We start from the raw sequence: 17138 nt of genomic DNA on the forward strand, positions 1-17138 counted from the left end.
GCTGAAGGCGGTCTCGTCTTCATGTTGTTTACAGCTCGGCGCAGTTAAAAAGTAGAAAGACACAAAGCTGTTTTGTTCATCTCTTCTATTATCAAGTACTGCGAATTAAAAAAGAGTTACAATGTGTCAGTTTTCTCTGTGAGAACGGGCCTGGCGGCGGACGGGTCAGCACTGGAGTCCAGAGAGGAGGGCTGGGAGAGGGCGACGCGGGGTGCACTTGTATGGGATAGATCGGCGTGTTTGTGTTTACCACTTTTACGTAATTTCCATATCGCGTGGTCATACGTCATTTCCGTTTCAAACGCGAAAAGAATTTTATATATATAGATTTACTGACTGAACGTGTGATACACTGCACTTTTGAACACTGTTTTCTTTGGTTATAAATAAAAGCACTGAGCACTTTATACATCAACTCCATGTCTGGATGTACATGTCCTCATCTGCTAGGCTCATCTCAGTTATGGTATCAATGGTGGTGGGTTTAAGAGGCTCCCAATGAAGAGTGGGAACATGGAGCCCACCCACATCGAAAAATCACCTCTTGGCTCATTTTATTTTGATATGTGATGTTCATGGAGTGTAAATATATGCATGAGACACCCAGGTGCCAGTTTGGAGTTCTAGGTGGAGTTGATGGACCTCACCACTCATCCATGGTAAGTGGATGATTCGACTTCGACAACCTCGATGTCTGGAGTATGTGTCCTTTCAATAGCACAAATGGCATCTCTTTGTGCACATGCTGCAGACTTTAAGGAAGCGCGTGCCCCTTGGAATACAAACCGTGTGCACTCATTCAAATGATGCACGATGTGTAATGGTGCCTACTTAGAGTTTTGTCAACTAAGTCCCCAGTGTCCCCTCACTGTCCGAAGCATATTGCAGACATTTTTATCACACTTCTATGTCCGGGGGTTTCCCTGTGGTTTCCAGCACACATGCCCCTTAAGTTTCATAAATGCCACCCTGGGCAGCCTCTTATGTTGCCTAATGAAATGGCCCACTCTGCTGGTGCCTGTGGGGGTCTTAATATGGTCTTGCTGTAACTCATATTATTATGGAGACAATACAGAAGAGTTAATTCTTGTCATTCATTATGTTTCCAGCTGTTCTTAATAACCAAATTAATAACAAGGTGAAATAACTAGTCATGGGCTGGACAATATATATGTGAAAAATGTCTCATCACAGTAGAGCACAGCCTCTATAAATTGAACACTCAGAAAGGAGTATAGCATGGAAGAAACTGGCGGCATCTTTCAATATGCACTGACCAACCCAACAGCTAAGTGATTTCTTAACAAGAGGCACCAACTTAGCATCCTTTTACTGATTAATATTGTATGTTGATCCATATTTTCTATTGTGAATTTTTTATGTGAATTTCCCCTTGGGATTAATAAAGTATCTATCTATTGATTGTATTAGAAAATATAAGTATTTTCACACACCACTTGTCTTTTTCTGTGGCACGGATTGAAATAAATTTGATTTAGAATCGTGCTATATTTCAGTCAGTCATTTTTTAACCCGGTTAGTCCTGAACAGTGTTGCAGGGGATGCTGGAGCCTGTCCCAGCTATCATAGGGTGGAAGGCAGGAACAAACCCTGGACAAGGCGTCAGTCCATCGCAGGATGAACACACACATACTTGGGCCTTTTTTATATCACCAATCCACCTAACCTGCATGTATTAGGAGTGTGGGAGGAACGCCATGGAGACACAGGGAGGATAAGCATGCTGGGAGGACCTGCTCGTGAACCCCGGTCTCCTTATTGAGAGGCAACAGCACTACCACTGTGCCGCCCTACTATATTTCAGTCCAAATATAAATATATAATAGTTTCTATATTTGTGTACTTTATCATGTCTGTAACAGTCTGTCTAAAGCATGTGGAATTTTGTTTGTAACATTACCCACCGTACTAAGTGTGTATAACCTGCTCATGAGGTGTTCTAAGTTAGTACACAACTTTGTTCTCCTCAGACTCCAAAACGCACCTGCAGCTGCACTTAGTCTTAGTCTTGGTCCGATGCAAGAGACTGCAACAGCGCTAAACCTGAAAGTTAGTCTTGTTATTGGAAACACATATTAAGACCAGGTCAGCAAGGGATCGTCCCCAGATGACTGCACTTGACCTGCTATGTTTTTAGCATTAGGTTGATTTATTTGTAATTTACTGTATACATGATTCTACAAATTAAAGCAGCATTGATGTTCGTGCCAAAATCAAGTGCACTTCAGGATCACTGATACAAAGTATGACATTTCATATGATGGCCTTTATGTAGTGGTGTGTGCCAATGTAACGAGCTTACCTGACTCAAATGCTTTATTATAATTTAACATAATGGCTCATTTTTGCAGTAGAAAGCTAGATCATGCGATTGTCACTCAGATTTCCGTTTTTTGAAGAACTTGTTCAAAGTCTTGCCAAGTCTGGTTAATGCTTTGACCAGTATGTACAGTGGCAAAAGCAGAGCCACTGTAAGAAAGAGGACAACATCTAGGAGATACCGCTGGTACCAGGGCAAGTGTAAATAGTGAGACTGCAGATGACCTCCACCTCCACACTGCAGGATGTGCTCCACCCAGAGAACCAGGCGTTGTCCAGGGGGTATCGGCTGTGACCTGTGAATGTCTCTCAGGGTCTCTGCTGCCTTCTTATACCTGTGGAAATAAAACACATTAAAACCAATCTGGAAAACACAGCTTGAACTGAAGAGTCTTAATGAAGTTTGGAGCAAAACTTTATAAACAAAATATGTTTTGCTTTCATGCAGAATATTAGTACAACATCTAAAATCTAATCACAGAAAATCTTTAGATAGATTTGACTTATTTTTGCCCTAAGCACGATTGACAGATAAGATGTATTCCCAGAATTACTATCAAGTCAGCTAATTTTCAACTTCAGCACCTTTCTCAATGCAGATATTACGTGGATAAGGCTGAATATGTTAGACACAGACGTGAAAGACGTCCATCAAATTGCTTTAGTTGTTTTTAGTATTTTTATAAATATACTGTATACCATTTAGTTTTCAGTTTTGGGATGTCTGGAACTTTGAACATATCCATCCATCCATCCATTTTCCAACCCGCTATATCCTAACACAGGGTCATGGGGGTCTGCTGGAGCCAATCACAGACAGCACAGAGAGCGCAAGGCAGGAACAAATCCCGGGCAGGGCGCTAACCCACCGCAGGACACACACACACATCAAGCACACACACACACTAGGGACAATTTAGGATCACCAATGCACCTAACCTGCATGTCTTTGGACTGTGGGAGGAAACCAGAGTATCCAGAGGAAACCCACGCAGACACGGGGAGAACACGCAAACTCCACGCAGGGAGGACCTGGGAAGTGAATCCAGGTCTCCTTACTGTGAGGCAGCAGCGCTACCACTACACCACCGTGCCGCCCTTTGAACGTATCTAACAGAAAAACACAGGTGTACAAGAAAATGTGGAATGTTTAATATGAAACATAGCCACATTCCACATTTTCAGCTTCCAGTCAGTGCGAGTTGTTGTTGTTGTTGTTGTAAACAAGGAAGGAAGAATTATAAATTTTCAAATTTAGTTTAAAATTCTAACTTTTTTAGCATTTTTTTTTAAGGTGTTGTGTAGAAAGTTCATCCTTCTGTTTGCATCTTGCCACTCTGGATTTTTATATTTCATTAGAGAATCGCAACAATTGGCCAAAGAAATAACCACAAACAAAACAGCCAAAATTGAAAAGCGTGGCTTCACTGTTTCAGAGTTTGTAAAGAAATGTCAGTTTCTGAATTTTGGGTGAGCTACTTGATTGGATTAACCTACAGGGTACCTATTTTCTTTTTAAAATCCTAAAGAGACAACCCTCACACTACCTCTATGGATTTCTAACTTTCTAAGGACAATCTCGATCCACCATCCCATGTCGATGATACTTTATTAGAAAATGAAAGTGAAAGGAATATTGTTCCATTTTTCTGTCAGTGAGTGCGTTTACATGCACACACAGAACCGGGATACGGTGAGTAATCCATTTAAGTCAGAAACCTGTTCTTTTTTTTTTTTTTTTTTTTAAGAACCTCCATTTACATGCGTAAGTCAACTTACGGAGTTCTCCATTGGCAAAATGCTCCAACAGTATTAAACTACGCAAAAAAAAAAGAGTTAAATGTCAGCATTCGAAGACAAGCATGGAGCTTGTGTCTCCCAAGATTGTGCTGCTGAGCTTAGAATTTATGTTCAGCTCATCAACATGTATTTTGTGATTTCTGAAATACTTAGATTATTACATCCAACAGAATGATTTGCCTCAGAGAAATTTATCATTGTGGACACTTCCACCATTTCCTACCCATGGCTGCTGAATATATGTGTGAAGCAAAGACTGTTGAGACAGAGTTGTTCTGAAAGAGTTTAATGACAATGAAAGGAAGGAAAACTTTAAGGTGTCAAGAATTACATTTGTAAAATCTTCAAAGAAGTCGAGCGATGTGATGGCTGGACGTAACTGGCCCTAAACATGCACAAGCTAACAGAGTGCAACAGACATGCACGGATTACAAATCCCTTAACAGCAATCTGATTAAGGGTTTAGATGGCCACAGAGCTAGTTTACACACAGAGAAAGCTACATGTGTTAACCTGGTTTTTCAGAGACCAATACCCTGGTTTCTCTAACTGGAATTAGGGTACACATGGCACTTTTGAAAACGAGCTTCTGTGAATTACCGAGTTGTTTAAAACGCACATAAACACCCTCAGGGTCTCTGTTTTTGATCCTTGGCACTCACGTCACCAGCCAAGCAGATAAGAAAAGAAACAAACATGGCCTATGAAATAGCCAAATCAGAATCTGTGCTGGGTAGTGGGTAGCGCGGCTACCTCGCAGTTGGGAGACCTGGGGACCCGGGTTCGCTTCCCGGGTCCTCCCTGCGTGGAGTTTGCATGTTCTCCCCGTGTCTGCGTGGGTTTCCTCCGGGCGCTCCGGTTTCCTCCCACAGTCCAAAGACATGCAGGTTAGGTGGATTGGCGATTCTAAATTGGCCCTAGTGTGTGTCCTGCGGTGGGTTGGCACCCTGCCCAGGATTGGTTCCCTGCCTTGTGCCCTGTGTTGGCTGGGATTGGCTCCAGCAGACCCCCGTGACCCTGTGTTCGGATTCAGCGGGTTGGAAAATGGATGGATGGATGGAATCTGTTGTTTACAGCAAGCATGATTAGATATCAATTAATTAAATAATAGAAAAAAGTAAACTTAAAAATGAGGAACAATGAGTATGATATAACACATGACACTCAGTGTACTGAATTAAGCATCAAGTAAAGCCATTAAAAATTATGGATGGTAATGCTGGCCATGTACCTGACATTTTTAATCATTTCATTTTTTATGAAAAATCTTTTTTTTACTACAAGGTTTATTCTGGCAGGACTGCGTGCAAGTCAAGAACAAATCTTGGACAGGATGCTAGTCCTTATAGTGGGGTGTTGTTTTCATCAATTTCCCCAACAAATATGAAGTATGATAACTTTGACAGTTGATGCCATTTTGAAATGGAAAAACCGATGACAGTCCCTGTACGATCGGTGCCAGAGCTTGGTCCGCATTGCCGGCAGTAAGTCGAACCCGTTTCCAGTAAGAGTTGGACTCCGCCAGGGCTGCCCTTTGTCACTGATTCTGTTCATAACTTTTATGGACAGAATTTCTAGGCGCAGCCAGGGCGTTGAGGGGGTCCGGTTTGGTGGGCTCAGGATTGGGTCACTGCTTTTTGCAGATGATGTTGTCCTGTTTGCTTCATCAGGCCGTGATCTTCAGCTCTCTCTGGATCGGTTCACAGCCGAGTGTGAAGCGGCTGGGATGAGAATCAGTACCTCCAAATCCGAGACCATGGTCCTCAGCCGGAAAAGGGTGGAGCGCCCTCTCAGGGTTGGGAGCGAGATCCTGCCCCAAGTGGAGGAGTTGAAGTATCTCGGGGTCTTGTTCACGAGTGAGGGAAGAATGGAGCGCGAGATCGACAGGCGGATCGGTGCGGCGTTCGCAGTGATACGGGCTCTGCATTGGTCTGTCGTGGTGAAAAAGGAGCTGAGCTGCAAGGTGAAGCTCTCAATTTACCAGTTGATCTATGTTCCTACCCTCACCTATGGTCATGAGCTATGGGTAGTGACCGAAAGAACGAGATCGCGAATACAAGCGGCTGAAATGAGTTTCCTCCGCAGGGTGTCTGGGCTTTCCCTTAAAGATAGGGTGAGAAGCTCAGTCATCCGGGAGGGGCTCAGAGTAGAGCCGCTGCTCCTCCGCATCGAGAGGAGTCAGATGAGGTGGCTCGGGCATCTGATCAGGATGCCTCCTGGACGCCTCCCTGGTGAGGTGTTCCGGGCACGTCCAACCGGGAGGAGGCGCCGGGGAAGACCCAGGACACGCTGGAGGGACTATGTCTCTCGACTGGCCTGGGAACGCCTTGGGATTCTCCCGGAAGAGCTAGAAGAAGTGGCCGGAGAGAGGAAAGTCTGGGCATCTCTGCTCAAGCTGCTGCCCCCGCGACCCGACCTCGGATAAGCGGGAGACAATGGATGGATGGATGGATGGATGGATGGATGGAAAACCGATGACTGCTTACAGGTCTCAATATAACAACTCAATATAACAACTCACACTGACTGGAAGCCGAAAATGTGGAATGTGGCTATGTTTCATATTAAACATTCCACATTTTCTTGTACACCTGTGTTTTTCTGTTAGATACGTTCAAAGGGCAGCATGGTGGCACAATGGTAGCGCTGCTGCCTCACAGTAAGGAGACCTGGATTCACTTCCCAGGTCCTCCCTGCGTGGAGTTTGCGTGTTCTCCCCATGTCTGCGTGGGTTTCCTTTGGGCGCTCCCGTTTCCTCCGACAGTCCAAAGACAAGCAGGTTAGGTGCATTGGCGATCCTAAATTGTCCCTAGTGTGTGTTTGCTTGATGTGTGTGTGTGTCCTGCGGTGGGTTAGCGCCCTGCCCGGGATTTGTTCCTGCCTTGCGCTCTGTGCTGACTGGGATACTGTCATACCTGTTAAACAGATGGTGTTGTGGCTTCTGGACAAATACAGATGCCACAAAACTGGAGTAAATAATAAGCTCATCTGATTATGATGATTAAAGAGATAAACAGCAAAAATCGATCTAATATAGTAAAACACTAGAAGGGAGTAGATGTCTCGCCTTGGCAGGAAAACAAATAACAAATTTTTTGAGAAACTGGGAAATGTGAGCAAAAGACAAAACAAAAGAAAATAAACCAAAGCAACCCAGACAAGAGGCAAAATTCAAAGTTTTATAACATCTCATAAGTCGAAAACCAGGCAATTCAAGAAAAGTAATCATACTAGAAGTGAAAATGAAAGTAATGATTTTATCCACAGATCAGGTAAGGATCAAAGTGAAAGGCTGACCTTCTATGCCAGCTGCTGATTAAGTCACGGTCACGACCCCAGAGACTACACCTCTAGAAACACAGGATGTGACCCCGACAATAGCACACAATACAATACAATGTATTTTTGTATAGCCCAAAATCAAACAAGAAGTGCCACAATGGGCTTTAACAGGCCCTGCCTCTTGATAGCCCCCCAGCCTTTACTCTCTAAGAAGACAAGGAAAAACTCCCAAAAATAAAAACCCTAGTAGGGAAAGATGGAAGAAACCTGGCAAAGGCAGTTCAAAGAGAGACCCCCTTTCCAGGTAGGTAGGGCATGCAGTGGGTGTCAAAAAGAAGGGGGTCAATACAATACAATACACAGAACAGAACACAAGTAATCCTCAATACAATATAATAGACAAATAAAAATATTACAAGTACAGATCAGAATTTAACAGTAGATGATATCACATAATAGGATTTGGATTTGTTTAGAGTCCTGGAGACCTCAGCCATCAAGCTGCCTCCCCCTATTGGCCATTCCACAGCCGAGACAGCGCTGGTCCAGCCAATCCAATGAAAGGACCCCTCTACCCGACAATTCCTGCAATCCTCCATCAGAGATAACTTTTCCTTAGGCAGGCAAAACAACTTGGCAGGTGGGTAGTGGCACCAAGTACCACATTTGAGTACAAAGAAGAGAAATGGCTTCTCTTTAAGGAAAAGGCTAGAAAACATCAGTTCTCAGCCTAAATCACGACAGCTGGTGGCCCGCTGGCCACAGTCTTCAGAGCTGTGACTGTGTGTAACTTTGGCTCTGACTTTGTGTTATAACAGACTTTGTACACCTTAGACGTTTATTTTCTCCTCTCCATATTTTAACAATAATGTCAATGGACATATATTTGTTGTTGACAAGAGTTTATCAGATATTGAAAATAAAAGCAATATTCTGGAGGCCACATCCATTTTTCTGTCAATTTCTGTTATTTTTTACTTTGGACACTCACCTTAACAGTCAGGCAGATTACAAGAAAGAAGTACGGTTTCTGCACTAGTTACATCATAAACCGTTGTTTTCCAAGAAGGAAAACTGAATAGCTCTGGATTTAGTGAAAGAAGAGGTTGGAGAATGTAAATTTACAAATGAAGGACAAATTCACCAAATTCACTAAGCCCATGTCTGCAGGACATCTTAGACTGGAATACGTTTATACATTATTAACCAGGGTTAAAATATTCAGTTTGATTTTAACATGATACTTCATTTATAGGGCAGCACGGTGGCACAGTGGTAGCGCTGCTGCCTCGCAGTTAGGAGACCTGGGTTCACTTCCCGGGTCCTCCCTGCATGGAGTTTGCATGTTCTCCCCGTGTCTGTGTGGGTTTCCTCCCACAGTCCAAAGACATGCAGGTTAGGTGCATTGGCGATCCTGAATTGTGCTTGGTGTGTGCGTGTGCCCCGTGGTGGGCTGGCGCCCTGCCCGGGCTTTGTTCCTGCCTTGCGCCCTGTGCTGGCTGGGATTGGCTCCAGCAGACCCCCCGTGACCCTGTGTGAGGATATAGCGGGTTGGACAATGACTGACTGACTTCATTTTTAAGTATTTTCAACTGAATTGGATTTTTTTGCAGTTAAGATCGCTGGACTAAGTGAGCTGTGAAAATGGGGTCTTCAGTTGCTTCTCTCATTTAAAAATGACACACTGTGCTATTACCTAGGAAATAGAATATATACAATATGAAAATGCTTACAAAAAGTGTTATTACCTTTCGTCTGTGATTAATTTTGTTATTGTACTGGCAAAATGTTCACTTTTCACTTGAGCTAGATCAACTTTCACTCCCAATCCCTTTGCTTCAGCAGATATCATATTATCAAACTGGTCTCCAAAGAGGGGGATGCCCAGGACTGGGACAGCATGGAACACGGCCTGCATCAAGCTGTTTTGTCCTCCGTGAGTCACCAGCAGGCGTGCCTTTGGATGTCCTGAGGGTACAAATAAAAGACACAAACACTGGTGTGAAAAGGAAGTACTCCTCCTGAAAAACGTGGTCTTTTTTTACATTTTTGGACAACAGATATTTGATTGTTATTTCAACAATACTAATAGATGATGGTGATCTAATTAAATTAGTACAAGTCTGTGATTTTTTTAAATCAGCCATTACATAATTTCTTCGTGCAGAAAGAAACAACACAAGCTTTATCATTGTGCCAAACACCTGATAATATAATCCGGTGCAAACAGACAAGCACTCATTTGAGAGTAACTTGAAAGACCTTGCATTGTATGAACATTAGAAACCTGTGTTGTCATTGAGTCTTATCAATTGAGGCTTGTTAATCTTGTTAAAATCAAAAGAACTCTGACATTAGACTATTTAAATCATCCACCGGCTGAGGGTTCCCACTAAATTCAGCCTTAGAGCTGACCAAAAAAGAGGCTATGTAAATTGTCCAAGAACCCTTGAGCAACAAAGGAATTTACAGGCAAGTGCAACCTTGGTCAATGTCAAAGCACACCAGTCAACCATCTGAAACAGACACTACATGCAAAGTCAGGAAAGAAGAAGCCTTTATTCTCAAAAAAGAATACAGATAAATGACGGACATTTGCTAGAAAAGAGCTAGGTAAAGAACAAGACTACTGGAGCAATAAACTCTATAAAGATGAAGTAAATGTAGAGCTTTTGTCCACAATCTCAAACAAACTGTTAAGCGTAGTGCTGGACTGGACTTTTTACCTTATGGCCTGGTCAGATTGTCACCATTACGTCAACCATGGATTACATATTATACCTGAGAGTACATGAGGAGAATGTGAGGGCTTCTGTCAAAACGATGAAGCCGTCAAGCATCCCATGGTTGAGCCAGCTCTGTAGGGATAAGTGTGTAAGTATTTTTTTACCAAATCAATGTAGGAGACAGCTAGACAATTACAAGAAATATCTATAGAAGTTATTTCTGCTGAAGGGTTTAACACCAGCTACTAGTTTTTTTTTTTTTCTACAGCAAACTAGGGCTGGGTGATATGACCTCAAAAGAGTACTGTAATAATTTAAAACATTTAAATCAATAATAAACAATTAACAATAATTTTTTTAAACAACCATAGTTCAAAAATGTCACTTTATTTGTCATAGGACCCACATATCTAAACATGTGTAATACGTGGAAGTCTGTGTTCAAATATGAAAAATGACTAAAGCTGCGCATACCTCATCTCAGGTCAGGTCAGGTCTAGGAGCATGCACTTGTACGGCATAATTCCGCACCCATCACACTACAAAACACCCCAGGATCTTGGTTGGCAACCCCCCAGGCAAACACGTGGTCCAGTCCCATCTCAAAGTCTTACAAATAATTTAAGGACATCATTTGTGGAAATGCAAGTAAGTTGCCTGATTTACTATTAAAAAAAAACTTAAAAAAAAAAAAAAAACTAAATTAGAAAATTACCTAGTCTCTCTATTATAAAAAAAAATCCTAGAAAGGAAAAGCAGGGCGACGAGACATGATCTTCTTGGAAGTTCTCAGAAGACAATTAAAAGACCCGCGAGATGCAAACAATATCAAATAAGAGCACGGAAGACTCAGTCATGTAAAGGCACGTAGCACACACAGATCTTGTTTTCTCAACACATATAAAGCGTATAAGGACAATACGTTCTAGATGAAACGTCAACGACTATGGAATTCTAAAGGCTCAAACAAATGATGGCACAATACACATGCTGAGAAAGGTAAAGAATATGAAAGCAGTAAAATTCGAAAGTATTGTAGCGTCCCAGCCAGGTTGAAGCCTTTTTTGTTTTAAGTGACTGTTAGGTCCACTTGAAGGAGGGCTGAGTACAGCACAGAAGACTGATAGCAGCGCAACAGTAGATGATCTGACAGCACCTCCTTAGCATGCTTTCAGCCACCCCCCGACAACGCGAGCAGCATTATACGTCCTGAGAAAGAGGACAAGTATCGTTTTTACAACGTCACGCGAGACAAGGCAGTGAGACATGATTTAAAACAAGTCCACGGACATCTAACCTAGCAGTTGTTGGACTGCTGTTGGCAGACACGCTTCATGTGCTCCCAGCTCTTACAACAACGACAAGAGACAAGCTAAAAACGCAGCACACCAGCAGCAAAAAGCCTGCAGATGATCAGACTGCTTCTCCTTAGTGTGCGTTCAGCCAACCTAACCCTCGCCACCCCCTTCACAACGTGAGCGACAGAGACGCAAAGTGGCAAAAGGCCAGCTGCTGTACATGCTTTGAAATGATCGGGCAGCAAGACAAGCAGAACAGGCAGCTCATCAGCAGCACAAAGACAGCAGATGATCCGACGGCATCTCCTTAGCGTGCGTTCAGCGTTATACGTTGTTTTGTCTTGGTAGAGTAATATATTGCTCTACTTTCCCCTATTGTATTATTAATAAGTAGCCTTTGTCAGAATGCCTAATCCCACAGACTTACCACTGTGTATAAGGTATTATAGTATATAACTTATCCCCACCTTCCCTTCTATATCTATAACCTCAGGCAATTAGGTATAGTAAAAAGACAAGCAGGAGTTAAGTTACACAAAAAATAATGTATTATTGATAATATTCATAAATAATAACAATATGCAAAGTACATTTGAATATTGGCAACCATACAACCTGATTAAATGGTGATGCGCAATACTTCTTCATCATATGTTGGTTAGTAAGAGAGAGAGAGAATATGGTTGAACAAGCAGATTTATAGATTCTCTGTCCAACCCCTACAGCCAGTAGGACATCGTGGTACTTAAAAGCTTCTGATAGAAGCCAATTCCAAACAGCCATACTTCAGACCAATGGGGCAAAGACAATCTTAACACCTGCCATCCCCCAAAACCATATGTTAAAGTAACCTGGCTTCCTTGCGGGGGTAGAAAGACTTTAGCAGAGAAATACTTGCCAAACTGGTTTAAAGCACACCCCCCCATCTCTGTCATAAAATTCAAAGAGACCCATTCCTAAGGGGGGGGGGGGGGGGAAGAACACTAAATTACTTTGCTTTGCCCAAATTACAAATAAAGACAAAATATTTATCAAGTTATATGCAAAATCTTACATCACAACATCCTGCGTGAAAGAGATATAACCACGCCCGGGGCCAGAAATAAAGTATTGTTTTTACAAAAGTTTTAAAATAAAAGTGAAAATAATGCATATGTAACAATTCCCATGAAACTAACAATCTCTTTAAATTGTATATCTGGTAAACCAAACCTGGGGGTGGGCGAGCGAAACAAGCAGGGGGCAGAGCCCCCTAGTGAACTTTAAAATAAAAAAAGCTACTTGATAGTGTTATATTGGTCCATCAGCCTTAACCTTCTGCAGGGTGTGACGCTAATATAGGGCCCAGGTAGGCCCATGCTCACTCATTTTTCTACATAGCCAAACCTGTTTTGTATTTTAGCTTTTTAAATTAGCCTATACTGCATACATGCATTTTATTATACATCTGTCTTGAATAAAATATGAATTATAAACTTATACAGCAAAATTGTCAACTGTTAGTTTTATCACTTTAATTTAAGTCTTAAAATATTTGGAAAATCCCAATATGCATTGCAGAGCGTACATCTATGTAACAAGTTTTCTGGAAATAAAATTGACTAAATTTTACCAGTCACTGCCACTCAAAACTTGATGTTAACAGGAGGCTATCAGTTAACAACTTACTGAATTTACTATTTGGGGTTGGTCTCATCAGTGGGAAACATGACCAGGGAAAGATATGCCTGTGCACTACTACTGAGTGTGCTGGAAAATCTACAGCAACTCAGTTGCCAAGTGTCCTAGGACCAGCCAGGTCATGAATTTACTTGATATTCACAAGCCAACAACTCAATAGGTATTAAAGTTTCCAAGTTATGTTACAGTAATAAAATTTTGCAGCTCATTGATACAGTATGTGGCTGCAATACCAGGAATCAAATGACGTGATTTTGGCATTCTGAGGATAAATCACTCAGATTCAGAGAGTGGAAGTACATACATATATATACTTGAATACACAAATTTGAAGGAATGGTAAAAATGGTAATCCATCCGTTTGCTTTTATTTAACACTACTGGTAAAAGTTATAGTAGATATTATTTGACCCCAGAGACTACACCTCTAGAAACACAGGATGTGACCCCGACAATAGCACACAATACAATTTATTTTTGTATGGCCCAAAACAAGAAGTGCCACAATGGGCTTTAATAGGCCCTGCCTCTTGACAGCCCCCCAGCCTTGACTCTCTAAGAAGACAAGGAAAAACTCCCAAAAAAAAAAAAAAAATGGAAGAAACCTGGCAAAGGCAGTTCAAAGAGAGACCCCCTTTCCAGGTAGGTGAATGTGAAATGAATGAGGCAAAGTCATCTTATTTGTGCTTATCGTATGTGGATCATGACATGTTTGATTTTGAAGAATGGTAAATTCTGTACAGAAGATCAAAGAAATGGTGAACCAATAAGTAAGGGTTCCTTTATGGATTTAATATTGCCAAGTATCAAATATTTTAGGGTCATATAGTAGTATATGACAACTGAAAATTGCTTTTAAAAGTTTAGTGGCCAAAGGCAAATAATCCAGATTTAATTTAAACTGACTCACAGTTGATTTCAGAGAACACTCGTTATTTACACATCAAGGTCTAAGCCGTCAGACAAAACATAATCTTAGGTGAGGAACTGCAGTTTTTGAAACTCACAAGTTTTTTGTTTTTTTTTTTAGTGGTGGATGTATGTCAGCATCCTCAGACACAAGGTTTCTTTGTAAGAATGTTGGGCTTACAGTTTGTCAAAGACTAGGGAACCTCAGCTTCTCTGAATTGAGAGCAGTCACTTAAGTTGACTGTGAACCAGCTGAGGATGCCACTTTTTAAAATTCTGTTAAGAGACATGATAGGTACAGTCCAATAGAATGGGGCCCTGGGGAGGACCAAGAACTTGGTTATCCATTAAGAGAAGCTGGAAACTGTGCTTACCTTGTTACCCCCATGACAAGAAGTTGAAATGATTTACTCAGAGTCTAGCAATGTCAATTGATTGATCTGTGTCTCCATTCTTATGGTTTTCATTTCAAGTGCTTAACTACTAAGTTATGCTGGGTGTGTAATCTGTCATTTTTCTCATATTCTTGTTTCCTTGCTGTTTATATTGTAGTACAAGGACATGTCTCGGCTTTTAAGCTCCCATTTATGTGATTTCCATAGAGGGTGTGTTTATTTAAAGTAAGATGTTCCTTACCCAATAGGTCATTTTGAGGTATCCAATCTACCAATTTAACATTGGCTGCGATTTGAAGATCTTTTGGCCATTTAGTATGCTGATATCTCCAGATCACTCCTTGTGGAATCTGAGCAAATCCAGCATTCATCTCTCTGAGCAGTTTTTCAGCTTTGATGGAGGAAATCATGGAACCCAGGGTCACAACAATAAATCCTGACCCTCCCGTCCTGGAGATAAACTCATCAAGATCCTCAAATTGTAAAGGAGAAATGACAAAACAACATTAGTGTTCAGAAGAATTATTTTGAAAAGGGTAGACAGAGCAAATGAGACGGTGATACTCCTGTTACTTGCATGAAAAGCAGATTTTTGGAGTTATACACTGATAAAGATCTTTTAAAAGTATGGTCAATTCTGAACTAATTTTGACAGGATATAAGAGATCACGAAATGCACTGTCATAGTTCATTGTTTCTTCTCTTCATATTTGCTTAAATGGTGTCAAATAAAAGACAGTACTGGGGGTCCACTGCTAGAGCAACACTAAGGCAACCCACAAATCAGATCTTAAGTATTGCTTGATGGAAATCAGCACCTATAATAATTATACCGACAGAAAGCTCCTTTTCCTTTACATGAGTCAGCACATTGGCCTGATTTTTCATTAGATGAAATTTGAAAATATGACAAGCTGCATCAGTTTCAACCAGGTAATCATTACCACTTTTCTTTTACGTTTGTTTATAAAATATGACTAATGTAATACAATTTACACTGACTACAATTTAATAAAGTTAAGGCTCTACACAGGAATTCAAATAATCACATATTTTACAGGTGGTTATTATGTACTGAGTCCTGGATACTAATACAAAATTCCTACAATTACTGTCAGGGTGATATCACCACTCATAGAAAGAGCCATAATAGTAGAGGCTCACGGGTGGCTTTAATCCTACTGGCAAATTGTTTTATTACAGTATTATGAACAGCCCAAGCCTACCCAAGATATATCAGGCACAAGGCTGAACGAGCCCTTGACAGGTCTGAGTTGCCAGTCAGCCTATAGAATGTCTTTAATATGTGAAAGAGAATTAGACAAAACCCACATGGAATGTGTAAATTCCACATTAGATGTGGCCAGGGTTTAAATCTGAGGTCCTGATGTTATTTGGCAGTGTTGCCCTTGAGAATCATTTACCTAAACATTTTATGAACCAGCATCTTACAATACAGATTCACAAGGAGTCAGAGCCTAAGCAGGTAGCACAGTATCTACACTGGATGTTACACCTGTCCACTGTAGGCCACAATCATGCCACACAGTCATACAGAGCTTATTAATAGTTACCAATCAACATAACCTGCACACCTAACCAGAGAAAACTCACACATGAGGAAAACACTCATTCACCACAAAGGTAGTGATCAGGCTGGGATTCAGCACCTCTCGTATCTGTGCCATCTTGCCACATTTCAGAAAGACTAATTTTTACAGTTAATCAATAATTATTTTCATTGCTTACAAATTTACAATCACATAATACATGTCCTAATACAGTTCTGTGCTAACATCAAAATACTATTAAAATATTTCATTAAATGGTCCAAAATTCTTGTACTATTTGACCACCATTTCATATAAGCTTGACGGAGAATCTGTCAAGCTGCAGACCTCCCCAGCAGACCCCTCTGAGCCTTCTAGGTGCAGGAGCCTGTGGTGTCATTCAGGGGACTACAGCTGGAGCTGTAAACTGGAGAGGCCATTTTCGGAACTTGCCGTTCAGTTGGCCTCCAGGACTAAGACATTAGTTAAGTAGATGAACGTATGTTTGCAAGTAAAGGCAGATATGAATGTTAAGCATTATGAAATAAACAAAAGGATTTTAGTAATAAATCCTAATATTAAAAATTAATGGTTGTATGACTTCAATAATGAAAGACTGTTTACTGTTTCTACATTTATCCCATAGCGGAAATCTCCTTAAAACTAGTTACACTGCATGTGTGCTTAACCAGCTAATATCTAAAAGTATTCTCTGGTTGAATACTGCATAATATTTCCATGACATGACATCACAATTTAATACATACATTGTAATACAGGTACAGTATATCTATCTTGCAATGTCCCTTGTTAAGTCTGGTGACTTAATATTTACATGACACATGCTCAAGAAAGGATCAACAAATGTTGTTATGAAACTTAATAGCAAAACAAAAATAATAATTAATAGTCTCTGACAGCAGACCTACAATGGAGACCCCCTGCCTCTTCACCAGCTTCAAAAAAGCACAACAGTGGGTGGGACAAGCTGAGATTATAGCCTCGCTATATGTCAGGGGACAAAACAAGAGTAGCGGTATCCAGTGTCAAGTGTGTATCTGTTATTTTATGAGTTGTTTCCTGTGTCCAATAACAGTGAGCAAGTGTTACTGGGGATGTTAGGCTCCCTGAGGTATGGATGGGTGATCTGAAGTTGTT

General features: G+C 41.1%; 1 protein-coding gene across 1 annotated transcript in view; it reads right to left on the minus strand.

Annotated features, from left to right (window-relative positions):
- Positions 1–2151: 2151 nt before the first annotated feature.
- LOC114652210 (UDP-glucuronosyltransferase 3A1-like) overlaps positions 2152–17138 on the minus strand; it is a 37548-nt gene continuing 22561 nt past the window's right edge. Inside the window, exons 5-7 of the mRNA XM_028802464.2 lie at positions 14672–14903; positions 9171–9390; positions 2152–2675 (exon numbers count right to left, since the gene is read on the minus strand). Of these exons, the coding sequence (XP_028658297.1) occupies positions 2396–2675; positions 9171–9390; positions 14672–14903 (732 nt within the window). The 3' untranslated portion in view covers positions 2152–2395. The remainder of the gene's footprint in view (positions 2676–9170; positions 9391–14671; positions 14904–17138) is intronic.

This window comes from Erpetoichthys calabaricus, chromosome 5, assembly GCF_900747795.2.
Source record: "Erpetoichthys calabaricus chromosome 5, fErpCal1.3, whole genome shotgun sequence".
NCBI classification, from domain to species: Eukaryota; Metazoa; Chordata; class Cladistia; order Polypteriformes; family Polypteridae; genus Erpetoichthys; species Erpetoichthys calabaricus.